At 42.4% G+C, this 16,870-nt stretch overlaps 1 protein-coding gene across 1 annotated transcript; it reads right to left on the bottom strand.

The window, feature by feature from the left end:
* Positions 1-9,964, bottom strand: LOC134464141 (gastrula zinc finger protein XlCGF58.1-like). The gene is made up of 3 exons (XM_063217601.1): positions 9,657-9,964; positions 5,980-6,397; positions 1-3,988 (listed from the first exon to the last, which is right to left on the bottom strand). The coding sequence occupies exons 2-3, from the start codon at positions 6,368-6,370 to the stop codon at positions 2,316-2,318; spliced, it is 2,064 nt and encodes a 687-aa protein (XP_063073671.1). The 5' UTR covers positions 6,371-6,397; positions 9,657-9,964; the 3' UTR covers positions 1-2,315.
* Positions 9,965-16,870: the final 6,906 nt, after the last annotated feature.

The raw sequence follows: 16,870 nt of genomic DNA, 5'->3' as shown, positions 1-16,870 counted from the left end.
AGTAAATGCAGGGGAAGAAAGGAATCACCGGAGCATCTTCAGATGTGAAAATCAACTCGTTTTATTAGGCAAGCGCCAAGACTAACGTTTCGACGTTCACACGTCTTCTTCAGAGTCAATATGGCAAACCTGGGTAGGTGGTGCTTAAAAAAAACTTTCAGAAGCACCTGATAGGTGCGTAGGGGGGTGGTGACTGCAATCACCCAAGGGTGCCAATGACAAAGGCTGCACTCCAAAAACAAACAAAAACAAAGACAAAGAAACAAATTACAAAGTAAGCCAAACAAAAGATAAGTGGGGGGAAAAGTACATGAACAGCCTTGGGATGATTGACATGTGTAACCTCCCCCATGACAAAGGGGATGTCATGATGTAATTGTGCCTCTTGGGAAAATGCCTCTTCTGTAGCCTGATAAACCAGCCTAAATGTGAGATTGGATGTGTAATTTAGTCTGGCCCCGATGAATAGTACATCCGCAGACTGTTGATGAGAACAACGCGTTGTCTTTCAAACCGTACCTGTGCCTATAGGCCAACGCTCTGACCAATCAGTGATATCTTTCTCGTGGATGTGCTTTCCCAGCGTTGCAAGCTTCATCGTCACTCCCTCAAAACTCTGCCCGCTTTTATTCAAAACAAATCTCTGCGTTGTGATTGGTTTGCCAGATTCAGGGCAATGTGTTCAAAATGTTCGACTGATCCGAGGCCAGACCCACTTGCAGGCAAAGCATTTTTGCCGTCCAGTGGGTGGCGCTGTTTTACTAGGCTACCTCTTCTGAAACTTTCGTAAATATCTATATAAACTATCACTTACAGTGTAGCATTGTGTTAATTGTAATAATTAACTGTAATGGTTGAATTAAACTAAATGGTCATTTACCATTCATTCTCCATTCCACCATTCCATTGTCTCATGTGTCATTCCGTTTGTCAATATTTACAAGACGCATGGGAGATGCAATGCACAATGTTTTGTTCAAATACACAAGAGGTGGGTGTTCTCGATTAAAAAAAAAAAATGTTTGATTCGTCGACAATAATGTCAAACGAAATCAACCATGCTCCCTTCTGCACACATCCGTTTAGCCATTTCACACAGGTAAGAAAAGAGACACGCTTTTACAGCGAATGTGATGTTCGGCTGAAAGGTAATGAAGAGATTTTAATCGAGGAAAGGAAATATGATTGAAGACTCTTTAGATAGAGAGCAGGAGCGTGATTTGCTGCGGCCGTATGAAGAGGTCGACGAGTGGCTTCCAAATAGTCTGGCAGTCAGCTAGATTTCGCCACCAACGTTACTAAAAGTTCACTCCGACACTCTGGGCGATTGGCGAAGGTGCCAATATCTGAGGAAGCACGTCTTTTAGATACGTATATTTCAGAATATTTTCACTGAGGAAGTTGCGGATATGCTGATAGCCTATTGGTGAGGCAGACAACGGTAGACATGCGGATTATAGACGCGCGGCCACACATCCAGCTCAAAGTGGAGCCCCGTCTCAAAATACGATATGAAATAACTCATCGGTCTCTGCATAACGTTTGGAGGAATGAAACGGCCATACTCGCCGGTGGGAGAGCAAGTGTCTGTATCAGACAAATGTCTCCTGACTTATGGCAGAAGTGACTGCCTTATATTTATAATAATGATTATTATGATTTAGTTATAGTTGGCTATTGTAACAGTAGCAATAGTAATAGCCTATAATAAATAGCATCAAGCATCATCCTGAAAGCACATCAAACTTTTTTCAATCATTTGATTATGAGATATGATTTCTTTAAGGAAAATGTATTAGTGTTAATGCTGAATGAGCATAATCCTGTGGAAGCAGAGGATTTTACCTTTTAAATGCAATTCATCCCATGTCCCTATGTGTTCCAGAGGCTGAGATATTGAAATTTTCATAGGAGTTTTCAACCAATTGTTCTAATCTCAGTAAACCCTCTCGGGACCTTTTCTAAGAACTGGCTTAGGCGCCAATGGGTTAATACTGACCAGAATTACCCATCTCATTCCCTCATTGGTTTGGGAAATACAGTGAGTGGTGGGAAGTGGTCATTTACACTCCTAAAACATTTCCTGCTGTCTTTGTATGAGTAGAGGTTTCCCCCACGTGTGTGTCTCCTGTGTGAAGCCTCTGGTGGATATTAAGGTCTGCTTTCCTCCTAAAGCTTTCTCCACAGTCAGCACATGAGAAGGGTTTCTCTACTGTGTCAATGTGCTGGTGAAATATGAGGAGATTCTTAGTCTTAAAGCTCTTGTCACATTGGCTGCAAGTGTACGGCCTCACTCAAGTGTAACAGCGACTCATTTACTCTCTCAAGTGTGACGACAAGTGTGTCTTAAGGTGAGCAGACTGAGAGAAGCTCTTGTCACACTGACTACAAGCATACGGCCTCTCTCCAGTGTGAATGCGTCGATGTGTCTTAAGGTGAGCAGACTGAGAGAAGCTCTTGCCACACTGACTGCAAGCATACGGCTTCTCTCCTGTGTGAACACGTTGGTGCATTTGGAGCTGTTGTTTTAACTTAAAGCTCTTGTCACACTGACTGCAAGAGTACAGCCTCTCTCCAGTGTGAATAAGGCGATGTGTGTTGAGGGTAGAAGACCGCAAGAAACTCTTTCCACAGTCAGTGCATGAAAATGGTCTCTCCCCTGTGTGAAAGTGCTGGTGATTCTGGAGATGTTCTTTTCTCTTAAAGCTCTTGTCACACTGGCTGCAAGCGAACGGCTTCTCTCCCGTGTGAAAGCGTCGATGTGTGTGGAGGTGAGAAGACTGTGAGAAACTCTTTCCACAGTCAGTGCATGAAAATGGTTTCTCCCCTGTGTGAACATGCTGGTGGATTTGGAGCTCATCTTTTCTATTAAAGCTCTTGTCACACTGGCTGCAAGCGTACGGCTTCTCTCCTGTGTGAATGCGGCGATGCAGCTGGAGGGTAGTAGCCGTTGAGAAAGTCTTTTCACAGTCTAAGCATGAAAATGTTTTCTCCCCTGTGTGAACACGGTGGTGGTTTCGGAGATTTTGTTTTGTCCTAAAGCTCTTTTCACACTGATTGCAAGAATGCGGCCTCTCTCCAGTATGAATACGATTATGTGTGTGGAGGGCAGAGGAATGTGTGAAACTCTTTCCACAGTCAGTGCATGAAAATGGTTTCTCCCCTGTGTGAACAGGCTGGTGATTCTGGAGATGTTCTTTTCTCTTAAAGCTCTTGTCACACTGACTGCAAGCGTACGGTCTCACTCCAGTGTGAATGCGACGATGTGTGTGGAGGTGAGAAGACTGTGAGAAACTCTTTCCACAGTCAGTGCATGAAAATGGTTTCTCCCCTGTGTGAACATGCTGATGGATTTGGAGCTTATCTTTTCTCTTAAAGCTCTTGTCACACTGACTGCAAGCGTACGGTCTCACTCCAGTATGAATGCGACGATGTGTTTGGAGGTGAGAAGACTGTGAGAAAGTCTTTCCACAGTCTAAGCATGAAAATGGTTTCTCCCCTGTGTGAACACGGTGGTGGTTTTGGAGTTTTTGTTTTGTCCAAAAGCTTTTCTCGCACTGATTGCAAGGATGCTGCTTCTCTCCAGTGTGAATGCGACGATGTTTGTGGAGGAGAGAGGACTGTGAGAAACTTTTTCCACAGTCAGTGCATGAAAATGGTTTCTCCCCTGTGTGAACATGCTGGTGCGTTTGAAGCTCATCTTTTCTCTTAAAGCTCTTGTCACACTGACTGCAAGCGTACGGCTTCTCTCCTGTGTGAATGCGGCGATGCAGCCGGAGGGTAGTAGCCGTTGAGAAAGTCTTTTCACAGTCTAAGCATGAAAATGGTTTCTCCCCTGTGTGAACACGGTGGTGGTTTCGGAGATTTTGTTTTGTCCTAAAGCTCTTGTCACACTGGCTGCAAGGGTACGGCCTCTCTGTAGTGAAGGCAGCAGAATGTGTTTTTCCACTAAACTCCGCTCCGCTGGAACTGCAGAGTAGCAGGTGCCCTGTGAAGAGTTAAATGGAAATTAATATTAGTCACAACGGTGTGTGAAGATTTATCCCTGCCACTTTCTGTTCTTTGCAGAGATTATTTAATGCAGTCCGCATCAGCCATTTCTATTACCAGCGTTCTGAGAGAAAAATCAAATTAAACTACGGCAGTCCTGTCCGAAAAGGGCTGAAGGCAATAAACATGTCTTTTCCTTCAATACTTGTGTTGCTGCAGATATTAAGATATTCATTTGGAAACAATTAAAAAAACACTTCCATAACTCCATCATGGGAAACACTTCAGAACACAACAACACAGAACTTCAGCAACATCATTGAAACTGCCACAGATTTCATGTCTTCTGGCTGCTTTACGCTGCCATGCACCCCATCCAGGCCCCAGAGGAAGGTAGGCCGAGGCAACCCAGCATTTTATACAGGGACTGTCTGTCTTTAACCCATTTGATCTAAACAACTCTGGGTCAAACACACATCACAAATAATGAAAACTGTGTTAACCATGTCACGGTCTGAAACCCCCTCCATAAATCAGTAATGGTTTGGTCTTAGGCCATACGAATAACATCATGTGATGTCATAACCTCTTTGGCAGGATATGGGAAGACTTTTTGGAAAATTTTGAGCTCCATCCTTCCATAATTTAATCCATTCTTTTTCATGTTCTCATAGCGGGAAAAGTGCCTGTCAAATGTGTTATCAACATATTCATAAGAATCTCAAAGCATACAAAAACATGAATTGATTAAGGTGTTGTGGTGGAACCTCTGAGGTCCTCAGTTAGCACAACACCATAAAAATGGCTGAAATGTCAAGCCGTGTTACCGTCAATGGTGTTACAATTAGCTATGACAGTTGAGGAGGAGTATGTTTTTGCCAATTTATCTCCATATTGACAGACAAACAAACAAAATAATTTGTGTTCTAGGGAGATGGGTTTGTCTGCTCTTTTTTTTCTCTTAAAAAAGTGACGACTTGTTACCCTGCACTGTTGACCGTAACACAATTGAGTAACACGGTTGACTGTTTGAAAGTGTTTTTGTGCTATTGATCCCTTATGTGTTGGAAAAATCCTATGAACAGACACTAGGGATTATCTCTGGAGAAGGAAGTCTTGTGTAAGGAGGGTGACTACATTCAAATCAGATGTTACAGGGATTTATAATGAAAAATGTGTCAGTCTGTATCACAGTGAATCATAAAATCCTACTTATGAAGCTCAACAATCACATTTTCTATATCAGTTGCACAGATTAGACGGGTTGGTCTATAACAGACACAATAACAATGGCAACAAGACTTTTCATTGCTAAAGCGACTTTTCAACAAGACTCTAATCAGCTGCTGTGATAGACAACACCTGTTGTCTAGGCTACCTGTTGCCTAGCGGTGTTCCACAACGGCACTGTTTGACATGAAAAATTATAATAAACTTGACATTAAATAAAGAAATGTCCCCGCCATGTATGAATGATTTAAGTATATCCATATAATAAGCGGAGAACAAGACCCCTCAGAGAGAACTTCAGAGAGAACAAGACCCCTCCGCTCCGCGTCGGGGTCTAAAGATTCTCTTTGTCGTGCTGCTATTCCACGGTAGCGACCTTCTCGCCGAACGTTAACCCTTACATATAACATTTCCATAATTCTTTGTGTCATGTGACAAGAAAGTCCATTTTTGCATGTTCTGCAGTTCAGTATGCATTATTAAATGTTATTTGAATTTTGAATAAATGTTAAAAAAAAAAAAAAAGTCTCAAAGCTTTCTGACTTGCAGTTGTAACATACTTTATGTAACCAGTTCGGATCTCTGATCTTTCGATACAGCTGTGGACTGTGGTGACCATATACTAGTTCAAAATGATACTTATACACGTGTTTGAGTAAAATGAACATTGCTGTTTCACTCTATTAACTACCGACAACATTTCCTCTGAATTTCACATTAAAATGTGTAATTTGGAGTTTATTTGTATTTATGTCTTACCAGATCTCTTCCTTGGCTCGGCATCTCTGTGATTCTCTTCATCGTTCTCCTGCCGTCCTTGTGGTCTACAGCAGTCCACCAGCACTACAGATACGCTCCTCAGACTGTACAGAGAACGCAGGGTCTCCTCGCTGTCCTCTTTTACGCTCCTCAGCTGAGGTGGAGAAGCGTGGAACTGCTCTGTCTCTTCTTTTATGTTCAGCTGTTCTGAAGAACCAGGAAACTCTTCTCTCTCTTCCTTTACGTTCAGCTGTTCTGGAGAACCAGGGAATTCTTCTCTCTCTTCTTTTATGTTCAGTTGTTCAGGAGAATCAGCTAATCTGAACTCCTCCGTCTCTTCTTTGATGCTCCTCATCAGCTGGAGTGGACAGTTGACTTCTGCAGAGGGCATCTTAGTAGTGTTCTACAGACCTTGAAACTGGACAGAAACATCATGACAATTACTGGCAAAGTTTGTCTCCTTTTACATTTGCAATCCAACCTCACAGTAATGGCGGTGCGAGCCTAAACCAGCATGCTAGGAACAAGGTAATGAGTGTAGAAGATTAAATCAGCAGGACCATGGACAGTAGTATCTGTATTATCGATCGATTTTAATGTGTAGACCAGGGGTTCCCAACCTTTTTCACCTTGGGGCCCACTCGAAATTGTCAAAAATGTTCGGGGGCCACCTCTGACCCAATTAAGAATAAAACGCAAATAAATCAACAGTAACACACACCAAAATATGATTATTATTTTTAGAAAATGATTTCAAGGCCCACTTGGAATACCTTTAGGGCCCACCAGTGGGCCTCGGCCCATAGGTTGTGTTCTCAGCCCCCTGCTGTTCACGCTGCTGACACACGACTGCACAACGACCCACAGCACTAACCATCTAGTGAAGTTTGCGGATGATACAACACTGGTGGGCCTCATCACCAAGGGCGATGAGACTCACTACAGAGAAGAAGTAGACCTGCTGGCCAGATGGTGCAAAGACAACAACCTCCTGCTGAATGTCAACAAGACCAAGGAGATTGTTGTCAACTTCCAAAGGGTCCAAAAACAACTGCCACCACTGACCATCGACGGCGATGCTGTGGAGAGAGTGAGCAGCACCAAGTTCCTTGGAGTGCACATCAGCGACGACCTCTCTTGGACCACCAACACTACATCACTGGCGAAGAAGGCCCATCAGCGTCTCTACTTCCTGCGCAAACTAAAGAAGGCAAGTGCTACACCCTCCATCATGACAACATTCTACAGAGGAACCATAGAGAGCGTCGTGTCCAACTGCATCACAGTGTGGGGAGGAAGCTGCACGGAGAAAAACAGGAAGACACTCCAGCGTGTTGTGAACACAGCGAAGAAGATCATTGGAGTATCACTCCCCTCCCTGCAGGACATTTACACCACACGCCTCACCCGGAAAGCACTGATGATCATCAAAGACACAAGCCACCCTGCACACAAACTGTTCAGCCTCCTGCCCTCTGGAAAGAGGTACAGGCGCCTCCGTTCCCGTACCACCAGGCTGGCGAGCAGCACAATGCACCAAGCGATCAAGATGCTGAACACTCAACCCACTCTCCCTCCACTGTCAGCCTCTAGCCAGCAAGGCCACTGACAACCCCCCCCCCATCCCCCACCACCACGACTGAACATTCCACCTGCACTACTATACTTGTGACTGAACTTTCAACCTGCACTAACTCAAAACATGCGCACACACACACACACACACACACACACACACACACACACACACACACACACACACACACACACACACACACACACACACGCACACAAGCACACTGCACTTTCTGCACTAAACCCAAACATACACACACTGACACACACACACACACACACACACACACACACACAACACACACACACACACACACACACACACACAGACACACGAACACACACACAAGACGCACACCGCACCTTCTACCTGCACTAAACACACACACACACACACACACACACACACACACACACACACACACACACACACACACACACACACACACACACTGCTGCTGGTGTACTTGACAGACCTTTTTTAATATTTATTTTCTTCAAAATGCTACTATTACCATGTCAGAACGCTATAAAGGACTTTTTTTTTAGGAAAAAGCACAAAAGCACAACAAATACCTCTTAATGTATGTCCTCTACAAGTCTTCTGTTGTCCAGTCTTGCACTTTAAATGTCTGTATGAGCGCTGTCTATGTCCATACTGTCTTAAGTCCATGTATAAGTACTGTCTATGTCTATACTGTCTATGTCCTTACCTAGATTAGTCTATGTCTGTATGGGAAAGCAAGAAATGTAATTTCAAATTCTTTGTATGACCAGTGCATGTAAAGAAATTGACAATAAAACCTACTTGACTTGACTTGACTTGAGGTTGGGAACCACTGGTGTAGACCATGTATTGACCCGTTTAGAAGTCACATCCTCACTGATTGTTGACTCTCTAAGACACACACGCACAGAAGGGCACACTGCACATAATGAAATTGCATTTATGCATGCTCAGAGTGCCTCAGTCATGGAGGAGGATGGGGAGAGCACTGGTTAATTACTCCCCCACCAACCTGGCAGGTCGGGAATTGAACCGACAACCTTTGGGCTACAAGTCTGACGCCCTAACCCCTCAACCATGAACTCCCTTGCGGCCCCACAAGGGCTCCCTCGTCCTCCACTTTGAAAACCCATATGTATACCTCCATTATTTGTTCTGTTGTGTTTATCACTGAGAAGCATGGCATGACACATACTGGGTTCATGGTGCATCTACCATCTTCACTTGCACAAAAAAAAGCATTTTGCATTTCATTAATTCTTACATGTGTATTCGGCTACTATGTAAGGACGCTTAAACTTAAGTTTCTTACTTTCAGAATTACAGTGCAACATGATATTATTCTTACAATACATACTTCTGTGCATTTCATTGTGCACCTTGTAAACATGAAATGGTGATGGCAGTCAACATATGCGATTGGAGATGTGATGTCAAACTGTGCCTGTGAGAAATGCCTTTCTAATAAGGTCTTTTATTCATTTTCATTCATTAAAATTCTTCAAAACACCACATACAATTTCAGAAATTCTAGTGGTAGCCATTCAATGTCTCTGGATTTTTATTTTTAATTTATTTAACTCTTGTTTAACCAGGAAAAGTCACATGTAACGCAAGCCTTTCATTTCTACGCCTTCATCACCACAAGAACATGACCTTTTTCTCCACAAGCCTCATTGCGCGCTCAGATGGGGGAAAAACACTTGAAGCCTATGGGAACCGTAAAGTCCACAATAGCAGCGGCTTGAAAGGTGTTGGCTTACCCTTAACGCAGGTCTGAAGAAACAGTCACACGCTACCATAATCAAAATGCTATATCTTGTTGAAAAAGTAATCCAACACTAGATGGACATCTTGTTGTGACATTGTGAACAATGACACAGCAAACGCATGGCATAATCAAAGATAAAGGCGTTCCAACGACACTAGAGCATGGCTAAGTTTTAGTGGAGGCTTTTCCTCGGAAAGTGCAGTGTAGCACGATCAATGTTCAACTTCAACGTGTAGTAGGGCAAGAAAAAAAGAAGAAAAAACGTGTAGTAGGCCTACCAGAGAAATGAACGCGGTTGCGGCTACAGAACTAAAACGGACCTACCTCCACTTTTTCGACGTATCCAAAAAAGCAGTCAGGGTTTTTTGTCGTCTGAAGAAATATGACTGTAAAGCGACGGGCCTTTAAATGCGCTTTCTGTACCACAAACAATGGAAATGTAGTCTACACGTGTTCCAACACTTTTCGGTTGTGTTTGTTTTGATTTCTTTCCTTGAGTGTAAGGAAGGAAGTGACGAAGGACCAAAACGTGGTCATCTTGTATATCAAAATAAATCTCCACTTCAAAGTAAAACCACAGCCGCTCTACATAGACCTCTCTGGTAAAACGTGTGACTAATACTACAACCATATAATAATAATAATAATAATAATAATAATAATAATAATAATAATAATAATAATAATAATAATAATAATAATAATAATAATAATAATAATCATCATCATCATCATTTAAAAATATATTGTTATTAATAATAACAATAATAATAAGCCAGAAATAGCAGAATCTGTTAAAGGGGTTTCACAATTAAGTAAAGGAAGAATTGCTCACTGTATATCTTGTCTTGGCCATTTATTCAACATCTTTTTTACAGCAATATAAGCAACATGTACCACTGTATCCTGCAGTGCATGCTGTTATGATGTTTATAGCATAGAAAAGGTTCAGGCTTGGGAAGCAATCACAATGTAAAGCTCTGTCTGACATGTAGGCCTACTGTAGCCCACCATGACTGTATCCTGCTGTGCTGTTAATGCTGTTATGATGCTTATAAACTAATGCGTATCCTACAGAGGGCTCAGGCCTATTAACATGCAACAGCAATATTAAGATTCAAGATTTGTTTATTACGTCTTATTATAGGTTTGAAGGAGTAAAAGATTCAAGATTTGTTTATTATTTACGTCTTATTAAGAAGAATAAAAAGAGGGGGGGGGGGGTGGAAAAAGTACAAAAAGTGCCTTGTTGTTGTCTTCAACACGTGTTTCAGCCATCTTAACTGCTTGGTGGAAGAAACTACTTTGGAGTCTGGTAGTGTGAGATTTCAGACCTCTAACACCAGAGGCAATAAAGGACTACTCTCCTGTTTCCACCAGAGTGGCCCATCGAGAGCTCCACAGGGTCAATACCCACGGCCGGTCATCCAAATATCCCTTTCAGACAGCTTCCTCTTGCGTCCACAGAAAAATCCTATTGGATGTGGTTCATCCTTCTTGGTGGTATGTAGACATTACCTTGGATACCATGGCTCTTGATACATCACAAAGACTTGCTGTCTCAGTCAAAGATGTGAACAGTTACACGTGCACCAAGAATTTCTCCTTTTTGATCTCTGATTTGTCACCCATAATGTTGTGTGCATTGTGAAATTCTGAGCAAAACTGTGCTCTTACCCTGCTAACCTTCACACTTCACTTTACTGGTGCAATGTGCAATTAATGAAGATAAGGCCAACAGGCTGGTCCACTTGAGTCATGAAACTTCTGACACTAAAACGACAGGTGTCTCAGTTATTTTGTCCAACCCCTGTATCTGCATTGCTGCTACTGTACATTTGTTTACCCCCGCCCCACACACACACACATAGGGTGCGTTCCAATATGCGGCCTTGCGTCCTCCACTTGTGCTTGTGGCCTCGTACCAGGAAGTAATAAGTCATGATGACATCACTAACAGCAGCATCATATTTTAATTGTAAAGTCATTTTCTCATTTGCAAACTGGATGGTGAATGAAGAATAGTCCCCCCAAAAATTGTTAAACTGACAGCGTGGAAACTTAATTGTTTTCTCCACAGAGGTGTGGCATCAGCAAAACGTGAGGCCACAAGCACAAGTGGAGGACGCAAGGTCGCATATTGGAATGCACCCATACAGTACATAAACACTTAGCAAAGAGAGATATCCTCCGCGCTCCTGCACTTCACAATATGGTGCGTCTCGGGAAAGGACTTAGTAAATGCAGGGGAAGAAAGGAATCACCGGAGCATCTTCAGATGTGAAAATTAACTTGTTTTATTAGGCAAGCACCAAGACTAACGTTTCGACGTTCACACGTCTTCTTCAGAGTCAATATGGCAAACCTGGGTAGGTGGTGCTTAAAAAAAAACTTTCAGAAGCACCTGATAGGTGCGTAGGGGTGTGGTGACTGCAATCACCCAAGGGTGCCAATGACAAAGGCTGCACTCCAAAAACAAAAAAAAAGACAAAGAAACAAATTACAAAGTAAGCCAAACAAAAGATAAGAAAAGTGGGGGGAAAAGTACATAAAGAGTCTTGGAATGATTGACATGTGTAACCTCCCCCATGACAAAGGGGATGTCATGATGTAATTGTGCCTCTTGGGAAAATGCCTCTTCTGTAGCCTGATAAACCAGCCTAAATGTGAGATTGGATGTGTAATTTAGTCTGGCCCTGATGAATAGTACATCCGAAGACTGTTGATGAGAACAACGCGTTGTCTTTCAAACCGTACCTGTGCCTATAGGCCAACGCTCTGACCAATCAGTGATATCTTTCTCGTGGATGTGCTTTCCCAGCGTTGCAAGCTTCATCGTCACTCCCTCAAAACTCTGCCCGCTTTGATTCAAAACAAATCTCTGCGTTGTGATTGGTTTGCCAGATTCAGGGCAATGTGTTCAAAATGTTCGACCGATCCGAGGCCAGACCCACTTGCAGGCAAAGCATTTTTGCCGTCCAGTGGGTGGCGCTGTTTTACTAGGCTACCTCTTCTGAAACTTTTCAACAATATTTCAATAAGCACACAAGTTATTTCCAAATTGTACATAGAGTAGGTTTAATACAACAACTGTTGGTGTTACAAAAGAAAACTTCTTAGTATAACTTCAGACATATTTTTCCAGTTTTGTGAAATTAAAATGAGTACGCCGCTGTGTTATAATGCCATACAGAGGATCATGATCTGATTCAGTACTCATGTTACATGCTCTTGTGGAATTCAGTTTCCAAATGATGGCGGCATTCGTTAAACCCCAAACCATGTCAGTCCCTCTACCATTCTTGACTGTAAACATGGGATGCTTTTTCTTTGTACTTCTCACTTGGTTATCACCACACGTGCTTGACACCATCTAAAACAACATGTTCATCATGGTCTCATCAGAGACAAACAGGTTAAGGATATGGATTCCTGGAACCATGTCATGTGGTCTGATGACACCAAGACAAGCACATTTATTTTTAGACGTATAAAGCATGTGTGGTGGTAACCATGTAAGTAGTACAAAGAAGTAGGCCTACATTGTATTCATCCTGTTAATGCAACTGTAGGCTATCGTTTACAGTGTATCATTGTGTTAATTGTAATGATTAACTGTAATGGTTGAATTAAATTAACTGGTCATTTACCATTCATTCTCCATTCCACCATTCCATTGTCTCATGTGTCATTCCATTTAGTTGTCCTCACTCATTAACCCATTGGCACCGTTTGTCAATATTTACAAGACGCATGGGACAATGTTTTGTTCAAATACACATGAGGTGGGTGTTCTCGATTAAAAAAAAAAAGTTTGATTCGAATATTTACAAGACGCATGGGAGATGTAATGCACAATGTTTTGTTCAAATACACACAAGGTGGACGGGAGGCTTCCAAATAGTCTGGCAATCAGCTAGATTTCGCCCCTGACGTTACCAAAAGTTCACTCCGACACTCTGGGCGATTGGCGAAGGTGCCAATATCTGAGGAAGCATGTCCTTTAGATATATTTCAGAATATTTTCACTGAGGAAGTTGCGGATATGCTGATAGCCTATTGGTGAGGCAGACAACGGTAGACATGCGGATTATAGACGCGCGGCCACACATCCAGCTCAAAGTGGAGCCCCGTCTCAAAATAGGATATGAAATAACTCATCGGTCTCTGCATAACGTTTGGAGGAATGAAACGGCCATACTCGCCGGTGGGAGAGCAATTGTCTGTATCAGACCAATGTCCCACGACTTATGGCAGAAATGACTGCCTTATATTTATAATAATAATGATTATTATGATTTAGTTATAGTCGGCTATTGTAACAGTAGCAATAGTAATAGCCTATAATAAATAGCATCAAGCATTATCCTGAAAGCACATAAAAGAAATCATATCTCATAATCAAATGATTGAAAATGTATTAGTGTTAATGCTGAATTAGCATAATCCTGTAAAAGCAGAGGATTTTACCTTTTAAATGCAATTCATCCCATGTCCCTATGTGTTCCAGAGGCTGAGATATTGAATTTTTCATAGGAGTTTTCAACCAATTGTTCTAATCTCAGAAAACCCTCAGGCATTGGGGACCTTTTCTAAGAACTGGCTTAGGCGCCAATGGGTTAATACTGACCAGAATTACCCATCTCATTCCTAGCCTGGTTCACACCAGACGTTGTGTGTGTATAGCTTCGGCGCCCCCTGGCGGTGCAGAGCTACACACACTACCGTCTGGTACACAGCCATAGAGCACGCCCCGTCTCCAACCAGAAAATAGGCTGAGAATTTATTGCTTCGGCACGGCCTCCTCACCAACAAATTCCTTCAAAAACCTTCCTGTTAATCTTTAAAGAGTCAATATAGTCTCTAATCTGTCTTGTGACTCCTCAATGTGAGTTACCGTTGATTTTGAAGCAATAAATTCTCAGCCTATTTTCTGGTTGGAGACGGAGCGTGCTCTATGGCTGTGTACCAGACGGTAGTGTGTGTAGCTCTGCTCCGCCAGGGGGCGCCGAAGCTACACATACACCGTCTGGTGTGAACCAGGCTATCTCATTCCCTCATTGGTTTGAGAAATACAGTGAGTGGTGGGAAGTGATCATGTACACTCCTAAAACATTTCCTGCTGTCTTTGTATGAGTAGAGGTTTCCCCCACGTGTGTGTCTCCTGTGTGAAGCCTCTGGTGGATATTAAGGTCTGCTTTCCTCCTAAAGCTTTCTCCACAGTCAGCACATGAGAAGGGTTTCTCTACTGTGTCAATGTGCTGGTGACATATGAGGAGATTCTTAGTCTTAAAGCTCTTGTCACATTGGCTGCAAGTGTACGGCCTCACTCAAGTGTAACAGCGACCCATTTACTCTCTCAAGTGTGACAAGTGTGTCTTAAAGAACCAGTTCAATCAAATGTATCTTGTAAGGTTAAAGGTCCACTCTAATAGAAAACTATAAGTTTACATGGTTTCAAACGTGTTTTCATGTGTCCAGAAACAGAACTCTAATGTACAGAAGTTGTTTTGTTCAGTAGTAAGGACTGTTTGTAAACGTTGTTTTTACCGTTTTTCAACACTCTTAGTCCCGCCCCCAAAAACAAAAACGAGCCGGAATTGATGTCAAAAGATGAAAAATCACGTCTCAATCCACGCACTTGTGTCAGCCAAAATATCTGCACTTATTTGCCGTTAAGCTGAGGGTGGGAAGTGCACTGCATCTCAGTACACAGTGCACAGTGCGGGGAATGGAACGCACACCGGGTCATTAGCAGCGCCTTGGCTAACTGGATCTGTGCACACTGTGGGAGCTGTGAAATTTGAGTGCGGATACGATAGTGATGTTATAGTTCAAATATACTATCTCTTTGCGTTATAGAGTGCATGGTGTTCATTATCCAAGACGGCGAACAGTTTGCAAAGAAATGTTTTCAATTTCAATGAAATAGAAAGTCTAACAGCACCAGTTCTGCAACTACAAGGCTAGCTTATTAGCTTTCCCCACGTCTCCACACTACCAAGCAAACTTCCAAGCACAACACCACTGTATAAAATATAGGACACCGTCCAAAGACATGGAGTGAAACAAATAGCTCTGATACCAAATCTGCCCCCCGACATTTTCGCTGTTGGGGTGAATATCTAACACCGTCACATTGTAAGCTTGACCTCAAAAGACACGTAGTAGCAACATGGGGTTTCTAAACAGTCTGGAATAGCCAGTAGCACCAAAAGAGTAGAACATGTCACACGGAGATCATGTATCTGACACACTTACAATATATGTTCACACCGGTATACGGTAGCTGAACGGTCAATCAAGGGAGCCAAAGTTACGGAAAGTGTTTCATCTGTTACATATCATATTTACAGCTATTCCACCCATCCAACCCTGAAAGCACAGTAGGTCGACGAAGCTAGCAGGCTAGCTAGTCCTACTCACCGATGTGTTGACTGAGACCCAGGCGAGCACCATTAGCAGTCTCACGATCCGTTTCCAAATACAGTATCTGTCAGGGCTCCTATGAATTATAATTTCAACGATCGAACACCCCATTCTTGCCTGCCGTCAATCCCATGTCTTCGTGCTGCTATCGTTTCACAGTGTTAGCCTTGTCATTTCTCCAGCTGCTACTGTATGTTTTTGCAATGGCCAGGACAACAATCGCGGTCTTTACAAATTACATCAACATACTGTGTTTGAAAAGTGATCAAATCTGTAAGAACTAAGTTGTAATGTAGACTCGGAAGTACATTTTCAAACTTTATAGTCAGTCAGGACAGCGTCATGTCTGCAACTCATCTCGAGTCGCACTTTGGCTTGCTAGCTCAGCTGTAGCTCTACTCCGAGACGAGGCAGGTAAACAACACTCCACATGGCTCTGAAATATGAGGTAACGGTGCCACCTAGTGGTTTGCCAACATGTAGGCACAACAACTACCGGTACCCACAGTAGGCCTACAATGCCATATAAAACAGCGTTGAAGCATTACAAAAAATCTTGTAAAAAAAACAAAACGATATTTCCGGAGTCATGAAATTCATCTTTTGACAACACCCAGGCATCGTCCAATCAGAAATGTGTATTTTGTAAATTAACTAAAACCTATAAAATTATAAACCCAAATTATTTTTTACTTAATTCATGATTCAGGTTTATGGGTTTTGAATAATGGTGCACATAACATGTACGAATGGTTTTCTATTAGAGTGGACCTTTAAAAGACAGGTTTCTCCCCTGTGTGAACAGGCTGACCAGTGCATTTGGAGCTGGTGTTTTGACTTAAAGCTCTTGTCACACTGACTGCAAGTGTGAATGCAACGATGTGCATGGAGGGTAGAATACCGTGAGAAATTCTTTCCACAGTGCGTGCATAAAAATGGTTTCTCCCCTGTGTGATTCTCACGAAAATCAGATGTAAAACGGTTCACACTTCCAAATTTTAAAAAGACTTTTGAAGGCAAATTTTCTTTTTGGAATGAAAGATTGAAGTCTAAAGTTGTTACAAACACACGTTTTAGTCATTTTATCACATTTTTTATCTATATTTAAT

The sequence above is a fragment of the Engraulis encrasicolus genome, chromosome 15 (assembly GCF_034702125.1).
Source record: "Engraulis encrasicolus isolate BLACKSEA-1 chromosome 15, IST_EnEncr_1.0, whole genome shotgun sequence".
Taxonomy (NCBI): Eukaryota; Metazoa; Chordata; class Actinopteri; order Clupeiformes; family Engraulidae; genus Engraulis; species Engraulis encrasicolus.
The sequence above is the reverse complement of the archived record's forward strand: the minus strand, read 5'-3'. Positions and strand labels throughout refer to the sequence as shown.

Excerpts from the sequence above, each read along its gene's own strand:
- LOC134464141 (XM_063217601.1), bottom strand. The coding sequence starts at position 6,370 with ATGCCCTCTGCAGAAGTCAACTGTCCACTCCAGCTGATGAGGAGCATC. Across the intron at positions 3,989-5,979 it reads CGAGCCAAGGAAGAGATCTG|GGCACCTGCTACTCTGCAGT; the intron begins GTAAGACATAAA and ends AACTCTTCACAG.